The sequence below is a fragment of the Manis pentadactyla genome, chromosome 16 (assembly GCF_030020395.1).
Source record: "Manis pentadactyla isolate mManPen7 chromosome 16, mManPen7.hap1, whole genome shotgun sequence".
Classification (NCBI taxonomy): domain Eukaryota; kingdom Metazoa; phylum Chordata; class Mammalia; order Pholidota; family Manidae; genus Manis; species Manis pentadactyla.
Genome location: NC_080034.1, coordinates 13,316,735 through 13,338,479, shown reverse-complemented (window position 1 = coordinate 13,338,479; position 21,745 = coordinate 13,316,735). Strand labels below are relative to the sequence as shown.

At 36.4% G+C, this 21,745-nt stretch overlaps 1 protein-coding gene across 1 annotated transcript in view; it reads right to left on the bottom strand.

The window, feature by feature from the left end:
* EYS (eyes shut homolog) overlaps positions 1–21,745 on the bottom strand; it is a 1,412,275-nt gene that overhangs the window by 1,111,105 nt on the left and 279,425 nt on the right. The window contains 1 exon segment of the mRNA XM_057494276.1: positions 3,610–3,653. Within this exon segment, the coding sequence (XP_057350259.1) occupies positions 3,610–3,653 (44 nt within the window).

The window sequence follows — 21,745 nt, the reverse complement described above, 5'->3', positions numbered from 1 at the left end:
GAGAGAATCCCAACGTAGCAACCACGTATTCCCTGGAAAGCACAGGAAGCCAACTTGGAAACCAAAGGTGAAGGAAAGAGATGACCAGACCTTCTTGGGTTAGGGGGACAGACGTAGGACATCTCGGAGGCAAGTTAAATATACTAGAACAATAAATGAACATTAACAAGCAAGAAACAATGAGGGAGGGAGCCCTGTGAAGTCAGGAAATCACTTGTCTGAATCACTTGTCTTTCTAAATGTCCAAAAAGATTATTAACATCTGAAAGTGAGCAATGGAATGTATGAAGGTTAACTTCAGGACAAAGTTATTAAAAGATAAAGACTAAGGAGTACAGCATCATTACAGAAAATGAAAGGTTCTAAAATAATGAAAGCAAATGACAAAGACATTGTCAAAAATCAGATCAAATTTGCAGTGTATTATTTTAAAATGAGCTAAAAGACATTAAGAAAATAACATAAGCTGTGAATGAACACAATACACACAAATTAGAAAAAATTAGTAATGAGGTCATTGAACTGAAGAAAGAATCAGTCAAAGAAGACACTTCCAAAAAGAACACAATAAAGAATGAACCCAAGAAATAATTATTTAGGATAATTAGAAGATGGAAAATTTTAACTAGAAAGGATCTGAGTGAAATAGACGAATACTGAAACTAGGCGAAGAAGATTCAGTGTATGAATCATGGATTCCTTGAAAAATTAAGCAAACTTAAGATAAAGAAACATCAACAACATTTTCCTGAAAGAGAATTACATGGAAAGATCACAGAATATGTAGACAAAATTATCAATATCAAGACATATTCTAGTAAAATCACTGCACTTTAAGAAAAACAGTACCTTTAGGGCATACAAGGGTAAAAAAGAAGCAAGTGATTTGTAAGGAAAGAAAATTAGATTAGCATTAGACTTTTCAATAGCAACATTATTCCAGAAAGAAATAAAATATTTGAATACTAAAGGAAATTTATAGTATATCAGAAAGAGAGAAAATGTGAGGAAAGGATTTTATATCAAGCAAAGTGTAATTTCAATTACAGAAGGCACAGATCGATGATTATCAATACAGAAAAATGCAAGGATTACTAACCTCATGAGTGTTATCTGAAGAATCTCCCAGAGACTAAGTTTTGGGCAACCAAAGAAACTGGCAAGACAGCAGCTTAAGGATAGGTGGTAAGCATTACACACACATTTACTTGTAGGAATAAACTAAAGAAGGACAAAAAGAAAGTGCACTTTATGTATTGTCAATAGGCTCAGGATATAGGTATACAGTACAAAAAAGTTAGAGGAAAATGAGGATACATGAACAAAAATTAAAATACTATCCATAATTGCATTGATCATGGTTTTATTAGTATTTTGTTCTGTTATTTTCTGTCTGTACTGTGTGAACAAGTACATAAGTTGTAATAAGATGTTCCAATTTTATTATCCCTTATATTCTTGAGACTAGAAATTATGGAAAAAAGGAACATACAGACATTATACAGTAGGTGATAAGTGTAAGATTCTGTGATTCTGATTTCGATTTGGGAGTTCCAGAGAGAAGTGATGAATGAGTGCAACTAAATGATGGTGTCCAGGAATGTACACTTGAGTGATAAAAATATGAAATAAAAAAGCAAGAAAGTGATTCTGTAAAAGTCAAGAGAGTAGTTAGTTTCAGAGTGAGAGAGAGGCTTGTGCTGACCCTGGAGAATCTTCAGGGGGATCTGGCAAAGTTCAATTCCTCTGCATGGGTGATTGTTATCAGGGAGTGTTACCTTGTTCACCTTATAACAACTTATTAACATACACATTTATTTTGTGATTTATTGTATTTTAAGGATAACAAATGAAAATAAGGTATTAGAATCATTTTCCAATTGAAAAACAAAAATGAGAGACATACAGTTGCCTTTAAGACTACAGTACGTTCATCCTGTGGCAAAAACTGGGCCTGAACGATGTATGCAGTCATTCCTTTCTTCAGTTCCCATTTTTTAGCTAACATAGGCATCTCAGGATCAGGGTAGGTGTGCACCCAAGCTGGTTTTCTTCACTAGCTATATGCATCTGGAAAATTGTCTTCCTGAGTGAGTTTCATACAGCACTGCCCTAGGTGGTGCCTGATCTTGTCCACTTCTATTCAAGGTTTTGGTGAGGCTATGTGGCAAAATGTTACTAAATGCAAACATCTCTTAGTGGCAACTACAATGGGAATATTTATAATTTTCAAAGGTTGCATTGTAAAATCCAATCTTAGGTTACATTTCAACCAGGAATTAATACTCCCTGCCAGGAGCAGAGATTATTATCACATTTCCTTTTGCAATAGTGAAGAGGAGACCAAAAATGGTAGAGACATAGCACCCTGATGGCAAATAGAGAGCAGAGCAGAGAAATTAACAAAACCAGGAGAGAAGCTACTTTGCAGAACTCAACACCTATTGGAGAAGGTTTTAAATGAAAAACTTCCTAAGAATATAATCGACTGCCAGGCCAAGTAAACACACACCTTTGTTTCAAGAGAAATATATGACCAGGTAGATGGGCAAGCACTTCACCGGAAAGGATGGTGGGACCTTAATGCATGCAAAGACAAAAGACATATTCAGACAAGATAACTCTAATCACTAATACACACTGGCTGAAAGTGTCAGAAATTTCTTGTGTAGGAACAGCCTGAAGTGGTATTAACATCACATGATACAATGCAAGTAGTCATTGTATATAATTATTATACTACAATCACCACTTAATACAATGTATATAATTTTCATTTCATGTTACAGGTTCTCATCCAATCTTCTTGTTATCTTCGGTATATTTGTAGGAGGACTTAGAAGTTGCAAACATGAGTTCTTAGTCACTGTTTTGAACACTCTTCGCCCTCTCACACTATTTTTGTGTCCCACTAGCAGTTTGGGTATATTTGTTGAAAACCAAGGGCTCAATAATCTACCCACTTGTACAGTTCAGTGATTTTATGATTTAGCAAAACACTGCCTACATGTATTGACATGTATTAGTTTTAATATCGCCCAACAGCTTAATAAAAAAAAAACTTTAAATTTTGAAAGCAATAAATATCGACAAAGGGATAGAAACACTTGTAGAAACATCACGATTTTTACCTACATATTTTAACTACCTTTTAAACAATTCAGTGCAACAAGTATTAGTTAATGCTTTGTGTTTTTCTTTATAGTCTTAATTAAAATTTTGTGAGGAAAAATAAACATTTTATTAATAATTTCTGAAGAAATGCAGGTTAATGTTTAGATCAGCTCAGAGGATTATACTATTCTTGTAGACAATGCATTTTCTAAATATTGTATAATTTTGTTTTGATTCAAAAGTTTCTTAAACCATTCATTCAAATGTATATAATCTTAGCTATTCTAAAAATATATAGTAAGGTAGAATCTGAGTTTCTCAGAGACTCATATTTCTAAGGAGACTCTCATATCAACTCTAGAAGAATTGTTAACACATCAGGTCTAACCTCTAGTGAATTGAAAAATTTCATTTGAGATGAAAATTCACTTGATAGGCCTAAAATATATAAATATCTGGATATTTATCTGGCAGGCAACTATAGTGAAATCCCACACTTCAATTCTTACAGGGCTTGGAAGCACATTCATCAATGTCTACTGCAGTTTTTATCTGATAGAAAAGAAAATCAAACATTAAAACAGTAAATCAAGCTGTATTTCAGGAAACAGAAAGGCACTTTACAGTCGAAGTGACAACTACATAATGTAACTCTTAAGAGTCTGGTGCCACCACATTTTTTGCTGGACAGTTTTAAAGTCAGTGATGATGGATCATATAATAACTGTTATTTACACAAATTAAATTCTTCAAATAAATGTCTATAAAAATCTGAAATAAATTCATAAATACATTTTGTGATATTTTTATTGTTACATTTTAAGAACCTCAGTTTTTATTGCTACTTAAAATACAGAAAAATGCAAACTCAAATATGTTGATATTATATTTCTATTATCTTTTGAAAGTAACAAAGTATAAAGTACTATTTTGCTTTTTGCATAAAGATGGATTGAGTAATGATGAAAAATGGACAATCTGAGTTAAAAATTATATGTCTCACTATAGTCAAATAGTTGATTCCTAAGATAAATTTCAGTATATTTTCCTAAGTGACAATGGGTGCAGATAGTATACCTGTGATATAATACAGTTAATTTATTTGTGTTATTTCCATCATAAAGTCTCAGATTAGAAAACATTCTCTTTGTGTATTCTGATTCACTGTAAGTAAAAGAAACTATACAGAGCAACTGAAATCAAATGAAAGATCTTACGTATAAAGGTACATAGTGCTTCTACTATATAAACTTACATAGCACTTCGGAAGATAGGTTGAATCACTTTTTTTCCATAGAAAATGATTTTTTTTTTGTTATCATTAATCTACAATTACATGAAGAACATTATGTTTACTAGGGTCTCCCCTTCACCAAGTCCCCCCACAAACCCCATTACAGTCACTGTCCATCAGCATAGTAAGATGTTGTAGAATCACTACTTGTCTTCTCTGTGTTGCACATCCCTCCCTATGCACCCCCCATTATACATGCTAATTGTAATACCCCCTTTCTTTTTCCCTACCTTTATCCCTCCCTTCCCTCCCATTCTCCCCAGTCCCTTTCCCTTTGGTAACTGTTAGTCCATTCTTGGGTTCTGTAATTCTGCTGCTGTTTTGTTCCTTCAGTTTTTCTTTGTTCTTATACTCCACATATGAGTGAAATCATTTGGTACTTGTCTCTCTCTGCCTGGCTTATTTCACTGAGCATAATACCCTCTAGCTCCATCCATGTTGTTGCAAATGGTAGGATTTGTTTTCTTCTTATGGCTGAATAATATTCAATTGTGTATATGTACCACATCTTCTTTATCCATTCATCCTCTGATGGACACTTAGGTTGCTTCCATTTCTTGGCTATTGTAAATAGTGCTGCAATAAACATAGGGGTGCATATGTCTTTTTCAAACTGGGCTGCTGCATTCTTAGGGTAAATGCCTAGAAGTGGAATTCCTAGGTTAAATGGTATTTCTATTTTGAGCTTTTAGAGGAACCTTCATACTGCTTTCCATAGTGGTTGAACTAATTTACATTCCCACCAGCAGTGTAGGAGGGTTCCTCTTTCTCCACAACCTCACCAACATTTGTTTTTGTTTGTCTTTTGGATGGTAGCCGAAAATGATTTCTTTTTACAGATGGTAATAATAACAATGTTGTTTTCCATTAATTGAACATTTATCATGTGTGATGCATTACTCTGATTGCTTTATATTCTCTTTGTATTTGTAAACACGTTTGTGATGACCTATGATCATCACAGTTGTAGAGATAGAAAACCTGAAGCTCAGACAACTAACTTACTTGCTCAAGTTTACATACCTGGAAAGCAATGATATTATGCTTCAATTTTAGTTTTGTCTCAGTCTAAAGTTCATGGAATTTATCTCTACACTCAGAATGAAGTGCTAATCTATCTGTACTCACTCTATCACTGTGATCTGGCTAAGGATACTGAGTACTTCTTGTGTCAGGACCCTGGAAAACAGCAGGAAATAACGGGAGAGACAACTGCTGGCCACATCAGGACGAACAGCTGCTCACTGAAACTTATGACCAGAAATGGGTTTCCCCAACCAAATTACAACCCCCTCAGATATTCAGACTGCTCCTTGGGGCTCGGTTCCCAATCAAGGCAGTAAACTGAACTGTACAGTCTACCCTAAACTGAGGCAGGCAGAGAGGCAGAACCAAAATGATCAGTGTGTACACAGACTGCCTACATTCACCTGTATACAAATATACCCATATACACCTACACACACAGGGCCGACATGGAACAGCAGCCTCGCTCACAGGCCCTCTGCAACTTCTCATGTACTCCTGACACACCAGGATCTAGCAGCCCAGGGTCTGAGTGTGAACAAACCTATAGGTGATTAAGAATTTTAACAGTCAGCTCTGTGGTTGTGGCTCTGAATAATGACATTCTCACATAAGGTCCACACTTTTAGTCAAGGGATGTGTTTGTAAGATAGCTGCTTGAATTAAGGTATCAATATGTCATTGTTAAAGAAAGAGAAACAAATGTTCAAATCTATGCTATTGGTTGCATTAAAATTCTGAGTTAACAAGCTAAGCTAACCATGCACAGATGCTCTAGGTTTTCATAAAATTGCATGATACAGAGAGAAAGATGTAAAAGTACCAATATAAACCCATGAAATTGTAAATGAGGTATACAACCGGGATTTTTTTTCTAAATTTCAAACAATTTCAACAAGCTAAAGTCCTTAATCTCTTCTCAAAATCAAAATTAAATTGAAATAAAAACACTATTTTTATTTCCTTGACTCTACCTTAAAATTAAAATGTCTATAGAAAGATAAAAAAAAGTGTCATTCTATATTTACAAGAGAACAACTTCAAAATAATTAAAATGTTTTGAGGCAGTTTTAATGTTTCTGGAAAAAATGAATACATTTCTTCCTCAATTCAGCTGATTCTGATTATTGTACACAGTCAAACAAGCAGTGCTTAATATTCAGATGAAAAGCTGTCAGAATATTATGCCATCAGACTTCCTGCAAACAAATCACTTTTGTTAATTTCTGACTCCTTGGGAATGTGGCTTATTGAACCATAATTGATTTCCTCTTTTCTGTTTTGTGCGGCCCCGTGGTTGTTTTGTGTGGTATGTTACTGTAAGCTGATTTCTTAATTTTTAGAATCTGAACAGCTTGTTGTATTCTAGCTGTCCCACATATTAATTTGTCGGCATGTACTTGATGTTTGTGGTCAGATTTGGAATTTCATCTCAAACTGTTACTTCATCATTAACAGCAAACAATTTCCAGAAATGAGAACTGTATCACTGGGCAGAAATATTATAATACGAATTAAATATTTGTTAAACCGTCTTTCTTACTCCAAGATATTTTCCCTATTGTTCAGTTGATTGAGAAAGTGACAAAACATAATACCAAGCAGAAGATGCTAAACAAAGCAAGAATTCCAAGAAAAACATGTTTTAAACACCTTGAAATCAAAGTGGAGGACAAGAAAGTGAGACTAATATTTAGAATTCAAATTGACCTAAGCACTGAAGGCATTTCAATGTATATGAATGAATGAAGGTTGACATATGCAATGGCTAAAAAACCAAAGCAATAATCATGTTGGCTATAATTATTACCATGTTATGCAGCATAATATTTATAGGTTATAAATAACTGAGGAGGCAAATTTAGGTGTTTTTCTTTTTGCTCTTGTAAGTAAAAACTAATTACACAGAAATTAGTGAATTGTTATCTAAAGTGGGCAGAAAGTAGTGCATTCAACTGATCTCATATCCAGGAGTTTGGTTTCTGATGAGAAATGCACATTATTTAATACCAGCATTCATGTATGCAATGTCCAATACGTTAGCCACTAGCTACATGTGACTGTTGAGCACTTGAAATGTGGCTAATGCACAATAGATAGATTCACTTAATTTAAATTAACTTCAATTAAAAAAAACTGATTTACTTTAGCTACTTGAGAATTTGAAGTCTTTAGAAAACTTGATGTATATAAATCTTTATTTCAACCTTATATTTTATGACATGAAAATACAGATCAAGTAATCTCAGGGAAAAATCAGCATCCAATTTAAGATGCCATGTAAATGAAAAATACATAACCGATTTCAAAGACTAGCTAGAAAAATAAAGTGAATATAATTTAATTATGATTTTATGTTGATTATATATACAAGTACTGTTTTGGATATATTAGGTTAAATAAAGTATTAATATTAACATCAATTATTTACTCTTACTTTTTTAATGAAGGTACGGAAAAATATAGAATTGTATGTGTAACTCACATTACATTTTTATTGAATAACACTGAAAGAAAAAAAGAAGTCTACACAGTATTGAATTTAAGTATATTTTTAGGAATATGTTTGAAGACAATCTAAATTTACTGACAGTTTTATCTTCATACTAATCTCCTTCACACAGTTCCCCAATAACCAGAAATTCTGACAATGTAACCCATTCTTGTTGTTATGATAGGGTTAAAACAGCATATAAATGGGATAAAAACAGAGAAAAGAAGGCAGAAAGATCTTAGACTTTTCTTTTGTCACAGCATAGATTGGTCTACTTTTACTCCTATCAGTGATTAAGAAGGAACAGCAAACAGAATAAGTTTCTGAAGTGGGGGAACAGTAAAATAAAATTCAAAGAGAAGGGGGCATGTGGGAACACATCTGCCCATGCTCTCTGCTCCCCGGTGGTCACTGCAAGGTCCATGTTTCCTCGGAGGAGACTGTGAGAGCAGATCAGCCCGCCGGGCATGCCACACAGGTGAGGGAAGAAGCCCTCCGCAGGCTGACCGGACTCAGTCTGTGTTTGCATCTGTATTTGCATGTCAGCCCAGAGTCACAGCTAGTCCGAGTAGTACTGGCACACTGAGGGCGTCTTGACCCTCTGTGAGAGTGGTCTGCGTGACCCAGAACAGTAAAAGCAAAGCTGTGAACAGCAACAAAATTGGTTTCCTGACCTTTCATGGATTTGGCCAAGGTCACACTTAATGTGAAATTTTAGCTCAACACTGACTTCATCAACAAGGGTTTCCCACTCAATTGTATCCTTTTTAAGAGGGCTAATTATAAATGTACTAAAAGTACACAACTTTCAGGAGATCCCTTTTGTGGCTGAAAGAATGGCTTCTAGGATTTACCTACTGACACTAAATGTGATAGTTTGGCACTACTTTGGTGTACCCTGGCATTTCAAAGAATCTGGGAGCTGCATCAGATATAATTTTGAGAGAGTGCAGAACTGATTTTCTTGGGTCCATAAATCAAAAAAAAATCCTCAAGAGATTATTTTTACCCAAATGGGCAATGGTGGATTTGTTTTATTTATTTGTTTATTTTTTAAGCTGTTTATTAGTTAAGAAAACACAAAGAAATAAAGACTATTAGGTAAATCCCTAGCCTTTTGGGAATATACTGACTCAGGATGAATGATGCTATATTCAGGTAGTTCAAAAACACTAAATACTGCATCATTTTACATTTACTGATGTCTCCAGTTCGCTTATTTTATTTAAATTCTGTAAACAGCCTAGGCTCTTCATCCTCACTTGCAAATCCATCTAATCAGTGAGGCCTAACGGGCAAACAGAACGCAGTCTACATTAAAGTCTAAACAGGTAGAAACATCTTACTGAAACTATAGCCGCTTCTCATGACGGGCCCCACAGTTAGGCTCAAATCCCTTCATTTTAATAGCCTAGTGTAACACAGTGATTTCAGTATGTACTTCATCATGAAGTGCTACCTTAAATAGTACATTTTCATTATGTAACATTATTGTGTTGAAACAATAATAATGGAGACACTTTATGGGCTCCTTGTGTATCAGGTACCGAAAAGACCACTGTCTTTATAACCAGTGACTCCCTACAGCAATCCTTTTAGTAAAATCATTGTCATTTCTACTTCAAAGGTAACAAAAGCAAGTTTAGTAAGGATAAGTAAATAATCTAAGGCAACAACTGGAACATGTTGGGACCTGGACTCTTCCTAGCCTCTGTTTTTAAGCACGTGCCCTTACCCATTTTGTTATTCTGACTTTTAATCTGCATGATTTGACATTTTTATTGTAAATTAATAAAGAATTTTTTGTTTTATCATACAAAATATTAGGTATTAGTTGAAACTGAAAATTTTCATTACTCGGTTACTTAAAGAAATCATTTACCACCATCAGATTTATATTTGCCTTTATGCTACTCCATGTTCAGTGTGAAAAAAAAAAGTTAATTCATATATTAAATGTCAGTGAATTTTGAAAGAACAAACTGTCACATTGTTTTCTTTGGCTTTGATTGTTGATATGATTTTACTGTCCAAAGTGATACTTACTTTAAAAAGTAAGTTTAATTGATTTTTAATCAATACTTTCCTATTAATCTTGAGATTACTATACATAGATCATAATTTCAAGAAACTTAAACTTCTGGGAATACAAGGCTCCTTGCACCAAGAACTGCTGAAAACTCTTTACTCCATTATTTGACATTTTACATCTTCTAAATGTATTCTAATGCATGGTCACGCTACAAAATGACTATCATTAGTGCTGTCACAGGCCAGGGCTGTGGGAAGACCATGACTAATGCTAAGCTATCAGCACTGTCGGGGCAAGGTGTATTCTCATAATTTCTCAAACTGACCATGGAACCAATTTCCACTGATCCCTAAGTCATAAAACTTTACAATTACCCTGAGTTCATTAATAATGTATTACAGTTCTCATTCTCAATCAGAGTTTAATCAGACCCATGTCACACAGGAAGGTTGACAAGTAAGCCACAAAATTATCCATATAAATGTCAAGATTTATTTTCCTAACATAAATGATCTAACCTAGTCAAGCATAGTTAATAATAAAATCACTCTTTCTGAGATTACCGTTCACCTGACTGTCATACCCATTTTGGCCTTATATCTCAACTTTTCTAATGGTGGAGGTTATGGATATGGTCCACATAAATACACCAATTTATATGAGTCATGTTCATTTTTATATTATAAATACAGGACCAGGAATACTTATAATATTGCTTATTACTTGTTTGCAATATGTACAAAATCAACTGGTACAATTTTTTTCATGCCAGTGAGATAAATATTAAGAGGGAAAAAATATGTTAAAACAGTCATTCTATTTACAGATATCTCAGGCTGCTGCCTTAGCCAAAATAACAATCACAAATTCCTACTTCAAGGACAGAATCTCAGAATACTTCCAAATAAAAAATGACATATTAGGACACTCTTTTAAAAAGTAACTGAGTTGGAAAATAAACATAATCTAGGCTCTACACTGCAGCTTTCCCACATTCTGTGAGTAAAAGTATTTGGTGTTTAAATACTGAAGAATGTACATAACAAACAGCCTCGGAGTTTTCAGCTGTCTGCTCATTGTTATATTACTATCTACTTATACTTGACGTAATCTTTTTATCATGTTATACCTTGAAAAAATACTTGATTCTCCCCACTATAAATATATGAATTCTTAGTTTTCTAGAAAGGTAACACATTAGATAACTAATTATATAAACATTTATCAGTTTAAGAAAATTTATGCAAGAGTTTATTGGCTTTGAGAAGATTGACAGAGGTAAACAGATAAATAGATAAAAGATAAACAAATGCAGATGAGATTTCAAAAACAACATATTGATAGGGAACTATTAGACTATCTTTCAAGCCTGCTAGTTGAAGAACTTTAAAATCTCTGCCAATTTTTACGTACCATTTGTCTTAATAAAAACACATTGTTTAGAATAGCTTCCTTTCTGGGTATAAACAGACAAATTTGTTGACACAGTTCTGACAGCTCCCTTGAAGCAGAGAACAGAATTGCATTCTTTTATTCCATTTCCATAGTATTAGGCTCACAAGCCTTTAACAGAGGAGTAAACTTCTTTAATAGACAATTTGAACAAAAGAAATTTTATAGTTTATTACTTCATCAGGTAAATAAAAATCAGTGAGAGTTAAAATAGCAAATGCAATTATTTTCCTCTCAACTGACTTATTTCATCTTAGGTAAACAATTTAAATTTTACAATTCCTAAAGCTAAATTGACAATACTGATGGAAATAGATAGGGATTAGTCAATGCTGTGACTCTACACATGACTGTAGAAGTTGTGATACAATCAGGATCATTATTAGTAAAAGTTCTATTAAAAATACATATTTATTCTTTTCCTAGATGCATTAACTGGACTTCTGTTCAATGTTTTAACAGTAACAGGGTAAATGCAATAAATATCTGACACCACAAATATAATTCTGCAATGATGACTACTACTTATTCAACCATATTTTCCTAATCATTTACATTATTTTCTCCAATTAAGAATATTTTGTTTAATCTTATCCTTTTCTTTTCTTTCAATCTTTGCAAATTCTTAAAGAAAATGCATATACCTGTGATACTGTGATTTATAAGAAGAAATATCTATTTGCTTTTCATTCAGTTTCTGGCACAGAGCTCCTAAAATGCTTGCAGTTTCCTGTGATGAGAGTTATAAAGTGTCGCCTGTTATGTTAAACTTCTGGAACCCATGTAAGGATGGGGGCTGATTGTCAAGGGAACCAACAAAGAATAGAGAGTTGGGACCTTCAGTTCTACTCCCTGATTTCATAGGACGGAAAAGGGGATGAAGTGAATCAATACACAATGGCCAATGATTTAATCAACCACGCCTGTGTTATGAAGCCTCCATAAAGAACCAAAAGGTGGGGGTTTGCTGAGTTTCCAGGCTGACAAACCAGAATGCCTCCACGTGTCACCTTGCTGGGCCCCAAACTCCAGGAGGACAGAAGCTTCTTTATTAAGATCCCTCCATTGTATCTCTTCACCTGGCTACTATTGACCTGTATCCTTTAATACCCTTTGCAACAAATTGGTCATCTAGTGAGTAAATGAGTTTCCTGAGTTCTGTGAGCTACTCTAGCAAATTATCCAAACCCAAAGAGTGGTTTCTGGAAACCTCTGATTTACGGACAGTTGATCAGAAGTACAAGTAACAACCTAAACTTGCAGTTGGTATCCTGAGTTGAGGGGTAGTTGGAACTTCCAGCCTGTAGCCATTGGTTAGAAGCACAGGTACCTACAGAGCCCTGAACCTCTGGAAACTGATACTGTCTGCAGGTAGACAATGTCAAAATTAAGTTGAATTTTGTTGTTGAATTCTCTTTTGGAGAATTGCTTGGTGAAGTGTGGGGTCATACACTGGAATTGAATACAGAATCCAAATAATTAGGGAATTATTGCTTTCTTTCAGCTTGGTCTCTAATTGTGCTTTCTTTTAGGCATTTTATTTAAAACTTCTTTCATAACATAATACTTCTACATATTTGCATAATATATGTTAGTATATTTGATATGTCTATCATTTAATCTAAGGCTGAAATTTTATAATTAATTGAATTTGTATATTACTCCAAGCCAGGTGCTGATATATATTATATTCCTCAAATAGGTGGCCCATGTATATTGACTGTCTTATATAAAAGACTACATACTATTAGAAATATCTCTGTTTTTAAGTAAAAAGTGCTTAGAAGAAAAACATTTATATTTCTAAACCTTGGTTAATCATTGGTAAAGATCCATCAAAACCGGATCTTGAATCCATAGCTCAGCCCAAATGACACAAACTATCCTGGCAGCAGGAAAAAGGGTGACACTATTTTATGCTGGTCTCCTCCCTTAGAATCACTCAAAAGGTTCTCTAACATAGCACCCTGAGTCACTGCCAACCTCTGAAAAGAGATTCTTTCTCACTGCAAAGCAAGCCCATGCGTTATGTCAATGGCTCTTAGTTTACCATGAATTTAACATATAAGAATATAAATTCTGGAGAGGCGGAGCCAACATGGCGGCGTGAGTAGGACAGTGGGAATCTCCTCCCAAAAACATACATACTTTTGAAAATACAACAAACACAACTAGCCCTAAAAGACAGACCAGAAGACGCAGGACAGTGGCCAGACTGCAGCTACACCAGCGAGAACCCAGCGACTGGTGAAAGGGGTGAGATACAAGCCCCGGCCCGGCGGGACCCGAGCGCCCCTCCCCCCAGCTCCCGGCGGGAGAAGAGCAGGCAGAGCGGGAGGGAGACGGAGCTCAGGGCTGCCGAGCACCCAGCCCCAGCCATCCGGGCCAGAGCGCAGACACAATACATGCCCAGGGGGCCCTGGATACTGGGGGAACAGGGAGTAAGACCTCTGAGCGGGTGCTGAAGCTGATGCCCCTGTGACAAAGAAAAGCGGGGGCTTTTTGAAAGTCTTAAAGGGACAGGGACTTAACAGCTTGACGGAAACAACCCAGGTCACAGTACAGCAGCTGGAAATTACAGGGAAAACCGGGTGCACTAACCCCCTGGGCAACAGCTCTGAGACCCCTCACGGAGGCAAACAGTCAAGCAGCCCCCCCATCCATTACCCCACCGGGCGCTGCGAAAGCAGAGAAGCAGCCTGAGACAAATTCCGCCCACAGAAAGGGAAATTTCTCCCTTCCGGCCAGGCAAGACACAAAGACCCACTCTACACGCAATTACCCAACACAAGCCACTAGGGGTCGCAGTTGTCCCAGTAAAGAAAGGCGGGTAGCATGTGAAAATTTTGGCCCTCCCAGCTGACAGTCAATAGCACCTGTCAACATGAAAAGGCAAAAAAATATGATCCAGACAAGACTAACCCAGACAGCTTCAGCATCTGCTACATCTTCCCCTGAGAAGGAATCTGGGGAGATAGATTTAGCCAGTCTACCTGAAAAAGAATTCAAAACAAAAGTCATAACCATGCTGATGGACTTGCAGAGAAATATGCAAGAACTAAGGAAGGAGAATTCAGAAATAAAACAAGCTCTGGAAGGACTTCAAAACAGAATGGATGAGATGCAAGAGACCATTAATGGACTAGAAAACAGAGAACAGGAACGCAGAGAAGCTGATGCAGAGAGAGATAAAAGGATCTCCAGGAATGAAAGAATTTTAAGAGAGCTGAGTGATCAATCTAAAAGGAATAATATAAGAATCATAGGTATTCCAGAAGAAGTAGAGAGAGAAAAGGGGATAGAAAATGTCTTTGAAGAAATAATTGCTGAAAATTTCCCCAAACTAGGGGAAGAAATGGCCTCTCAGACCACAGAGGTACACAGAACTCCCATGACAAGGGATCCAAGGAGGGCAACACCAAGACACATAATAATTAAAATGGCAAAGATCAAAGACAAGGACAAAGTATTACAAGCAGCCAGAGAGAAAAAAAAGGTTACCTACAAAGGAAAACCCATCAGGCTATCATCAGACTTCTCAACAGAAACCCTACGGGCCAGAAGAGAATGGCATGATATACTTAATGCAATGAAACAGAAGGGCCTCGAACCAAGACTACTGTATCCAGCACGAATATCATTTAAATATGAAGGAGGGATTAAACAATTCCCAGACAAGCAAAAGTTGAGGGAATTTGCCTCCCACAAACCACCTCTACAGGGCATCCTACAGGGACTGCTCTAGATGGGAGCACTCCTAAAAAGAGCACACAACAAAACACCCAACATATGAAGAACGGAGGAGGAGGAATAAGAAGGGAGAGAAATAAAGAATCATCAGATTGTGTTTATAATAGCTCAACAAGCGAGTTAAGTTAGACAGTAAGACAGTAAAGAAGCTAACCCTAAACCTTTGGTAACCACAAACTTAAAGCCTGCAATGGCAATAAATTCATACCTTTCAATAATCACCCTAAATGTAAATGGACTGAATGCACCAATCAAAAGACACAGAGTAATAGAATGGATAAAAAAGCAAGATCCATCCATATGCTGCTTACAAGAGACTCACCTCAAACCCAAAGACGCGCACAGACTTAAAGTCAAGGGATGGAAAAAGATATTTCAAGCAAACAACAGAGAGAAGAAAGCAGGTGTTGCAATTCTGGTATCAGACAAAACAGACTTCAAAATAAAGAAAGTAACAAAAGACAAAGAAGGACATTACATAATGATAAAGGGCTCAGTCCATCAAGAGGATATAACCATTATAAATATATATGCACCCAATACAGGAGCACCAACATACTGAAACAAATATTAACAGAACTAAAGGAGGAAATAGAATGCAATGCATTCATTCTAGGAGACTTCAACACACCACTCACTCCAAAGGACAGATCCACCAGACAGAAAACAAGTAAGGACACAGAGGCACTGAACAACACACTAGAACAGATGGACCTAATAGACATCTACAGAACTCTACATCCAAAAGCAACAGGATACACGTTCTTCTCAAGTGCACATGGAACATTCTCCAGAATAGACCACATACTAGGACACAAAAAGAGCCTCAGTAAATTCCAAAAGATTGAAACCCTACCAACCAACTTTTCAGACCACAAAGGCATTAAACTAGAAATAAACTGTTCAAAGAAAGCAAAAAGGCTCAAAAACACATGGAGGCTAAACAACACGCTCCTAAATAATCAATGGATCAATGACCAAATCAAAATGGAGATCCAGCAATATATGGAAACAAATGACAACAACAACACTAAGCCCCAACTTCTGTGGGACACAGCAAAAGCAGTCTTAAGAGGAAAGTATATAGCACTCCAAGCATATTTAAAAAAGGAAGAGCAATCCCAAATGAACGGTCTAATGTCACAACTATCAAAATTGGAAAAAGAAGAACAAATGAGGCCTAAGGTCAGCAGAAGGAGGGACATAATAAAGATCAGAGAAGAAATAAATAAAATTGAGAAGAATAAAACAATAGCAAAAATCAATGAAACCAAGAGCTGGTTCTTCGAGAAAATTAACAAAATAGATAAGCCTCTAGCCAGACTTATTAAGAGGAAAAGAGAGTCAACACAAATCAACAGTATCAGAAATGAGAAAGGAAAAATCACGACGGACCCCACAGAAATACAAAGAATTATTAGAGAATACTATGAAAACCTATATGCTAACAAGCTGGGAAACCTAGGAGAAAAGGACAACTTCCTAGAAAAATACAACCTTCCAAGACTGACCCAGAAAGAAACAGAAAATCTAAACAGACCAATTACCAGCAACGAAATTGAAGCGGTAATCAAAAAACTACCAAAGAACAAAACCCCCGGGCCAGATGGATTTACCTCGGAATTTTATCAGACATACAGGGAAGACATAATACCCATTCTCCTTAAAGTTTTCCAAGAAACAGAAGAGGAGGGGATACTCCCAAACTCATTCTATGAAGCTAACATCACCCTAATACCAAAACAAGGCAAAGACACAACCAAAAAAGAAAACTACAGACCAATATCCCTGATGAACGTAGATGCAAAAATACTCAACAAAATTTTAGCAAACCGAATTCAAAAATATATCAAAACCATCATACACCATGACCAAGTGGGATTCATCCCAGGGATGCAAGGATGGCACAACATTCAAAAGTCCATCAACATCATCCACCACATCAACAAAAAGAAAGACAAAAACCACATGATCATCTCCATAGATGCTGAAAAAGCATTTGACAAAGTTCAACATCCATTCATGATAAAAACTCTCAGCAAAATGGGAATAGAGGGCAAGTACCTCAACATAATAAAGGCCATCTATGAAAAACCCACAGCCAACATTATATTGAATAGCGAGAAGCTGAAAGCATTTCCGCTGAGATCGGGAACTAGACAGGGATGCCCACTCTCCCCACTGTTATTTAACATTGTACTAGAGGTCCTAGCCACGGCAATCAGACAAAACAAAAAAATACAAGGAATCCAGATTGGCAAAGAAGAAGTCAAACTGTCACTATTTGCAGATGACATGATACTGTACATAAAAAACCCTAAAGACTCCACCCCAGAACTACTAGAACTGATATCGGAATACAGCAAAGTTGCAGGATACAAAATCAACACACAGAAATCTGTGGCTTTCCTATATACCAACAATGAACCAACAGAAAGAGAAATCAGGAATACAACTCCATTCACAATTGCATCAAAAAAAATAAAATACCTAGGAATAAACCTAACCAAAGAAGTGAAAGACTTATATTCTGAAAACTACAAGTCACTCTTAAAAGAAATTAAAGGGGACTCTAACAGATGGAAACGCATCCCATGTTCATGGCTAGGAAGAATTAATATCGTCAAAATGGCCATCCTGCCCAAAGCAATATACAGATTTGATGCAATCCCTATGAAACTACCAGCAACATTCTTCAATGAACTGGAACAAATAATTCAAAAATTCATATGGAAACATAAAAGACCCCGAATAGCCAAAGCAATCCTGAGAAAGAAGAATAAAGTAGGGGGGATCTCACTCCCCAACTTCAAGCTCTATTATAAAGCCATAGTAATCAAGACAATTTGGTACTGGCACAAGAACAGAGTCACAGACCAATGGAACAGACTAGACAATCCAGACATTAACTCAGACATATATGGTCAATTAATATTTGATAAAGGAGCCATGGACATACAATGGGGAAATGACAGTCTCTTCAACAGATGGTGCTGGCAAAACTGGACAGCTACATGTAGGAGAATGAAACTGGACCATCGTCTAACCCCATACACAAAAGTAAATTCAAAATGGATCAAAGACCTGTATGTAAGTCATGAAACCATTAAACTGTTGGAAGAAAACATAAGCACAAACCTCTTAGACATAAACATGAGGGACCTCTTCTTGAACATATCTCCCCGGGCAAGGAAAACAACAGCAAAAATGAACAAGTGGGACTATATTAAGCTGAAAAGCTTCTGTACAGCAAAAGACACCATCAATAGAACAAAAAGGAACCCTACAGTATGGGAGAATATCTTTGAAAATGACACATCCGATAAAGGCTTGACGTCCAGAATATATAAAGAGCTCACACACTTCAACAAACAAAAAACAAATAACCCAATTAAAAAATGGGCAAAGGAACTGAACAGACGGTTCTCCAAAAAAGAAATACAGATGGCCAACAGACACATGAAAAGATGCTCCACATCGCTAATTATCAGAGAAATGCAAATTAAAACTACAATGAGGTATCACCTCACACCAGTAAGGATGGCTGCCATCCAAAAGACAAACAACAACAAATGTTGGCGAGGCTGTGGAGAAAGGGGAACCCTCCTACACTGCTGGTGGGAATGTAAACTTGTTCAACCATTGTGGAAAGCAGTATGGAGGTACATCAAAATGTTCAAAACAGACATATCATTTGACCCAGGAATTGCACTCCTAGGAATTTACCCTAAGAATGCAGCAATCAAGTATGAGAAACACCAATGTACCCCTATGTTTATCGCAGCACTATTTACAATAGCCAAGAATTGGAAGCAACCTAAATGTCCATCGATAGATGAATGGATAAAGAAGATGTGGTACATATACACAATGGAATACTACTCAGCCATAAGAAAAGGGCAAATCCAACCATTTGCAGCAACATGGATGGAGCTGGAGGGTATTTTGCTCAGTGAAACAAGCCAAGCAGAGAAAGAGAAATACCAAATGATTTCACTCATCTGTGGAATATAAGAACAAAGGAAAAACTGAAGGAACAAAACAGCAGCAGAATCACAGAACTCAAGAATGGACTAACAGGTACCAAAGGGAAAGGGACTGGGGAGGATGGGTGGGTAGGGAGGGATAAGGGGGGGCAGAAAAAGAGGGGTATTAAGATTAGCATCCATAGCGGGGTGGGAGAAAGGGGAGGGCTGTACAACACAGAGAAGACAACTAGTGATTCTACAACAGGTTGCTACGCTGATGGACAGTGACTGTAAAGGAGTATATAGGGGGGACCTGATATAGGGGAGAGCCTAGTAAACAAAGTATTCGCCATGTAAGTGTAGATTAATGATTAAAAAAAAAAAATGCAGTTCCTATGTGGTGACCTCTAATGAGTTCTACACAATGATATAAAGGACATATAAAAGTGTAGGCAAAGGGTCTGTTTGTGTTTATACAGAGGATCAAAGCCTAATTTGGCTACCCCGAAAATGAACTAAGATACGATATGAAAAAGAACTTCCAACATCAGCACTCTTGGGAAGACTCATGACAGAAGATGATCAGAAAAAAAAAAAAAAAAAAAACTTCAACAAAGATCCATGCACTGTCACAGGTGTAGATGCACTCATCCCACCAGTTTCTGGACTTGCCATGGGAAAGATGAAGGAGATATCTAAGCTGGCCTGTGCATACAGTAAAACAAAAATTGGACTGGATCTATACTGTTGGAACTCAACCAAGAATTAGGAGAAGTGCAAATTGTAGCACTCCAAAATCTTACAACCACAGACTATTTATCGTTAAAAGAACATATGGGATATGAACAGTCCCCAGGAATGGGGTGTTCTAGTTTATCTGAATTCTCTCAGACTGTTTAAGTTCAGTCGGACAATATCCACCATATCATAGATAAGTTTTCACAAATGCCTAAGGTGCCTAACTGGTTTTCTTGGTTTCACTGGAGATGGCTGGTAATTACAGGTATGCTTTGGTTAGGTAACTATATTCCTATTATGTTAATGTGTGTGCACAATTTAATTAGTAGTTTAAAACCTATCCATGCTGAAGTTACTCTACAAGAAGATATGTCAAAGAAATAATCAATCTTCCCAGGTTTTCTTCTGCCTGCTACTTCTATAGCTTTTCTTCTTCCTACCTAATCACAACCTTTAAATAGAACTCGTGCCACATGTCGAATTTACCGAGTATCATAATTCTTCCAAGTGGTAAAGATACCTCAAGACAAATGCTGGGCATAGAAGCCACAGGGCATAAATATGCAAAGAAGTAAAAAGCTAACCTTTTCAAACGATAAGGCTTCCCTCTCACTTACCAACTTCACATTTCCCTGTATGGCCCCGGAAGATGACTGGTTAGCCAGAGACGGGTAAGATTTCTCAAGGGAGGAACAACCTAAGACAGGCACAGTCGCAGGGGGCCATCTGGTGAGAAAATGGGGAGCAGCAGAGGTGAGGCTTAGAACCTCCCCCCTCATGTTCTGAGAGAAATCTTCTGCATACATGGATGTTTATTGCCCTCGTCTAGCGCGGATTAACACATAGTCTACAGGCACACACCTGATCATCTACATTTGCTCTCTTACAACACTAAACTCTGTTTTCTACCTTTATCTCGTATCTACCTACCACTTCAGCATTTTATTAAAAATAATAATAATAGAGAAATGTGGTATCCACATATAAATCAAGTTTAAAAATCAAATGAATATTCATATTTGAACTGACTGTGTATAGTTCATAATGCATTAACAAAACCGAAAGCTTATGTGATGACTGCCCTTGTACTGTTCACCATGTAACTTATTCACTATGTAAGAATTTGTTCTCCATGTAAGAATTTGTTCGTTATGCATCAGAAGATTGGAGACTGACGAAAATTAGGCTTGGGGTGGATTAATGAGTGTGCATTGAGTATTGACCCCCTTATACAGAAATTTATTGTGGTTAACAACTATTTGATCAATAAATATGAGAGATGCCCTCACAATATATATATATATATATATATATATATAAACACACTTCCAATTGTAAAATAAATAAGTAACCGGGATGTAATGTATAGCATAAGGAATATAGTCAAAATATTGTAACAACTTGGTATGGTGATACCTGGTACCTAGAATTATCATGTATATAAATGTTGAGTCGCTGTGTTGTACACCTGAAACTAATGTAATGCAATGCTGTTGTCAACTACCCTTCAATAAAAAGTAAAAAATAAAAAAAAAAAGGCACTGAGGGAAAGGATAATACAATAAACAAGATATGGAAAAAAAAAAAGTAGGTTATTAATAACCTACTATGCTAATTAAGTTACATATGTATAACTTTCAAAACAAGTTTATAAGCATAATTATCCCCATCTTTGGGGAAAGAGATTGAGCAACAAATAAATTATACAACTTGCTTAACAATGAAAAAAAAAAAAAAAAGAATATAAATTCTGCTACTGAGTTATGGTCAAATGTTAGGGACAAATTAGTAGGGGGAGTCTGCCACTGGATTTCACTCACGTTGCCCCCCCTTAGCGTGGGCTCGCTCCCACAACAGTAAACACTAGTCTAGGAAAG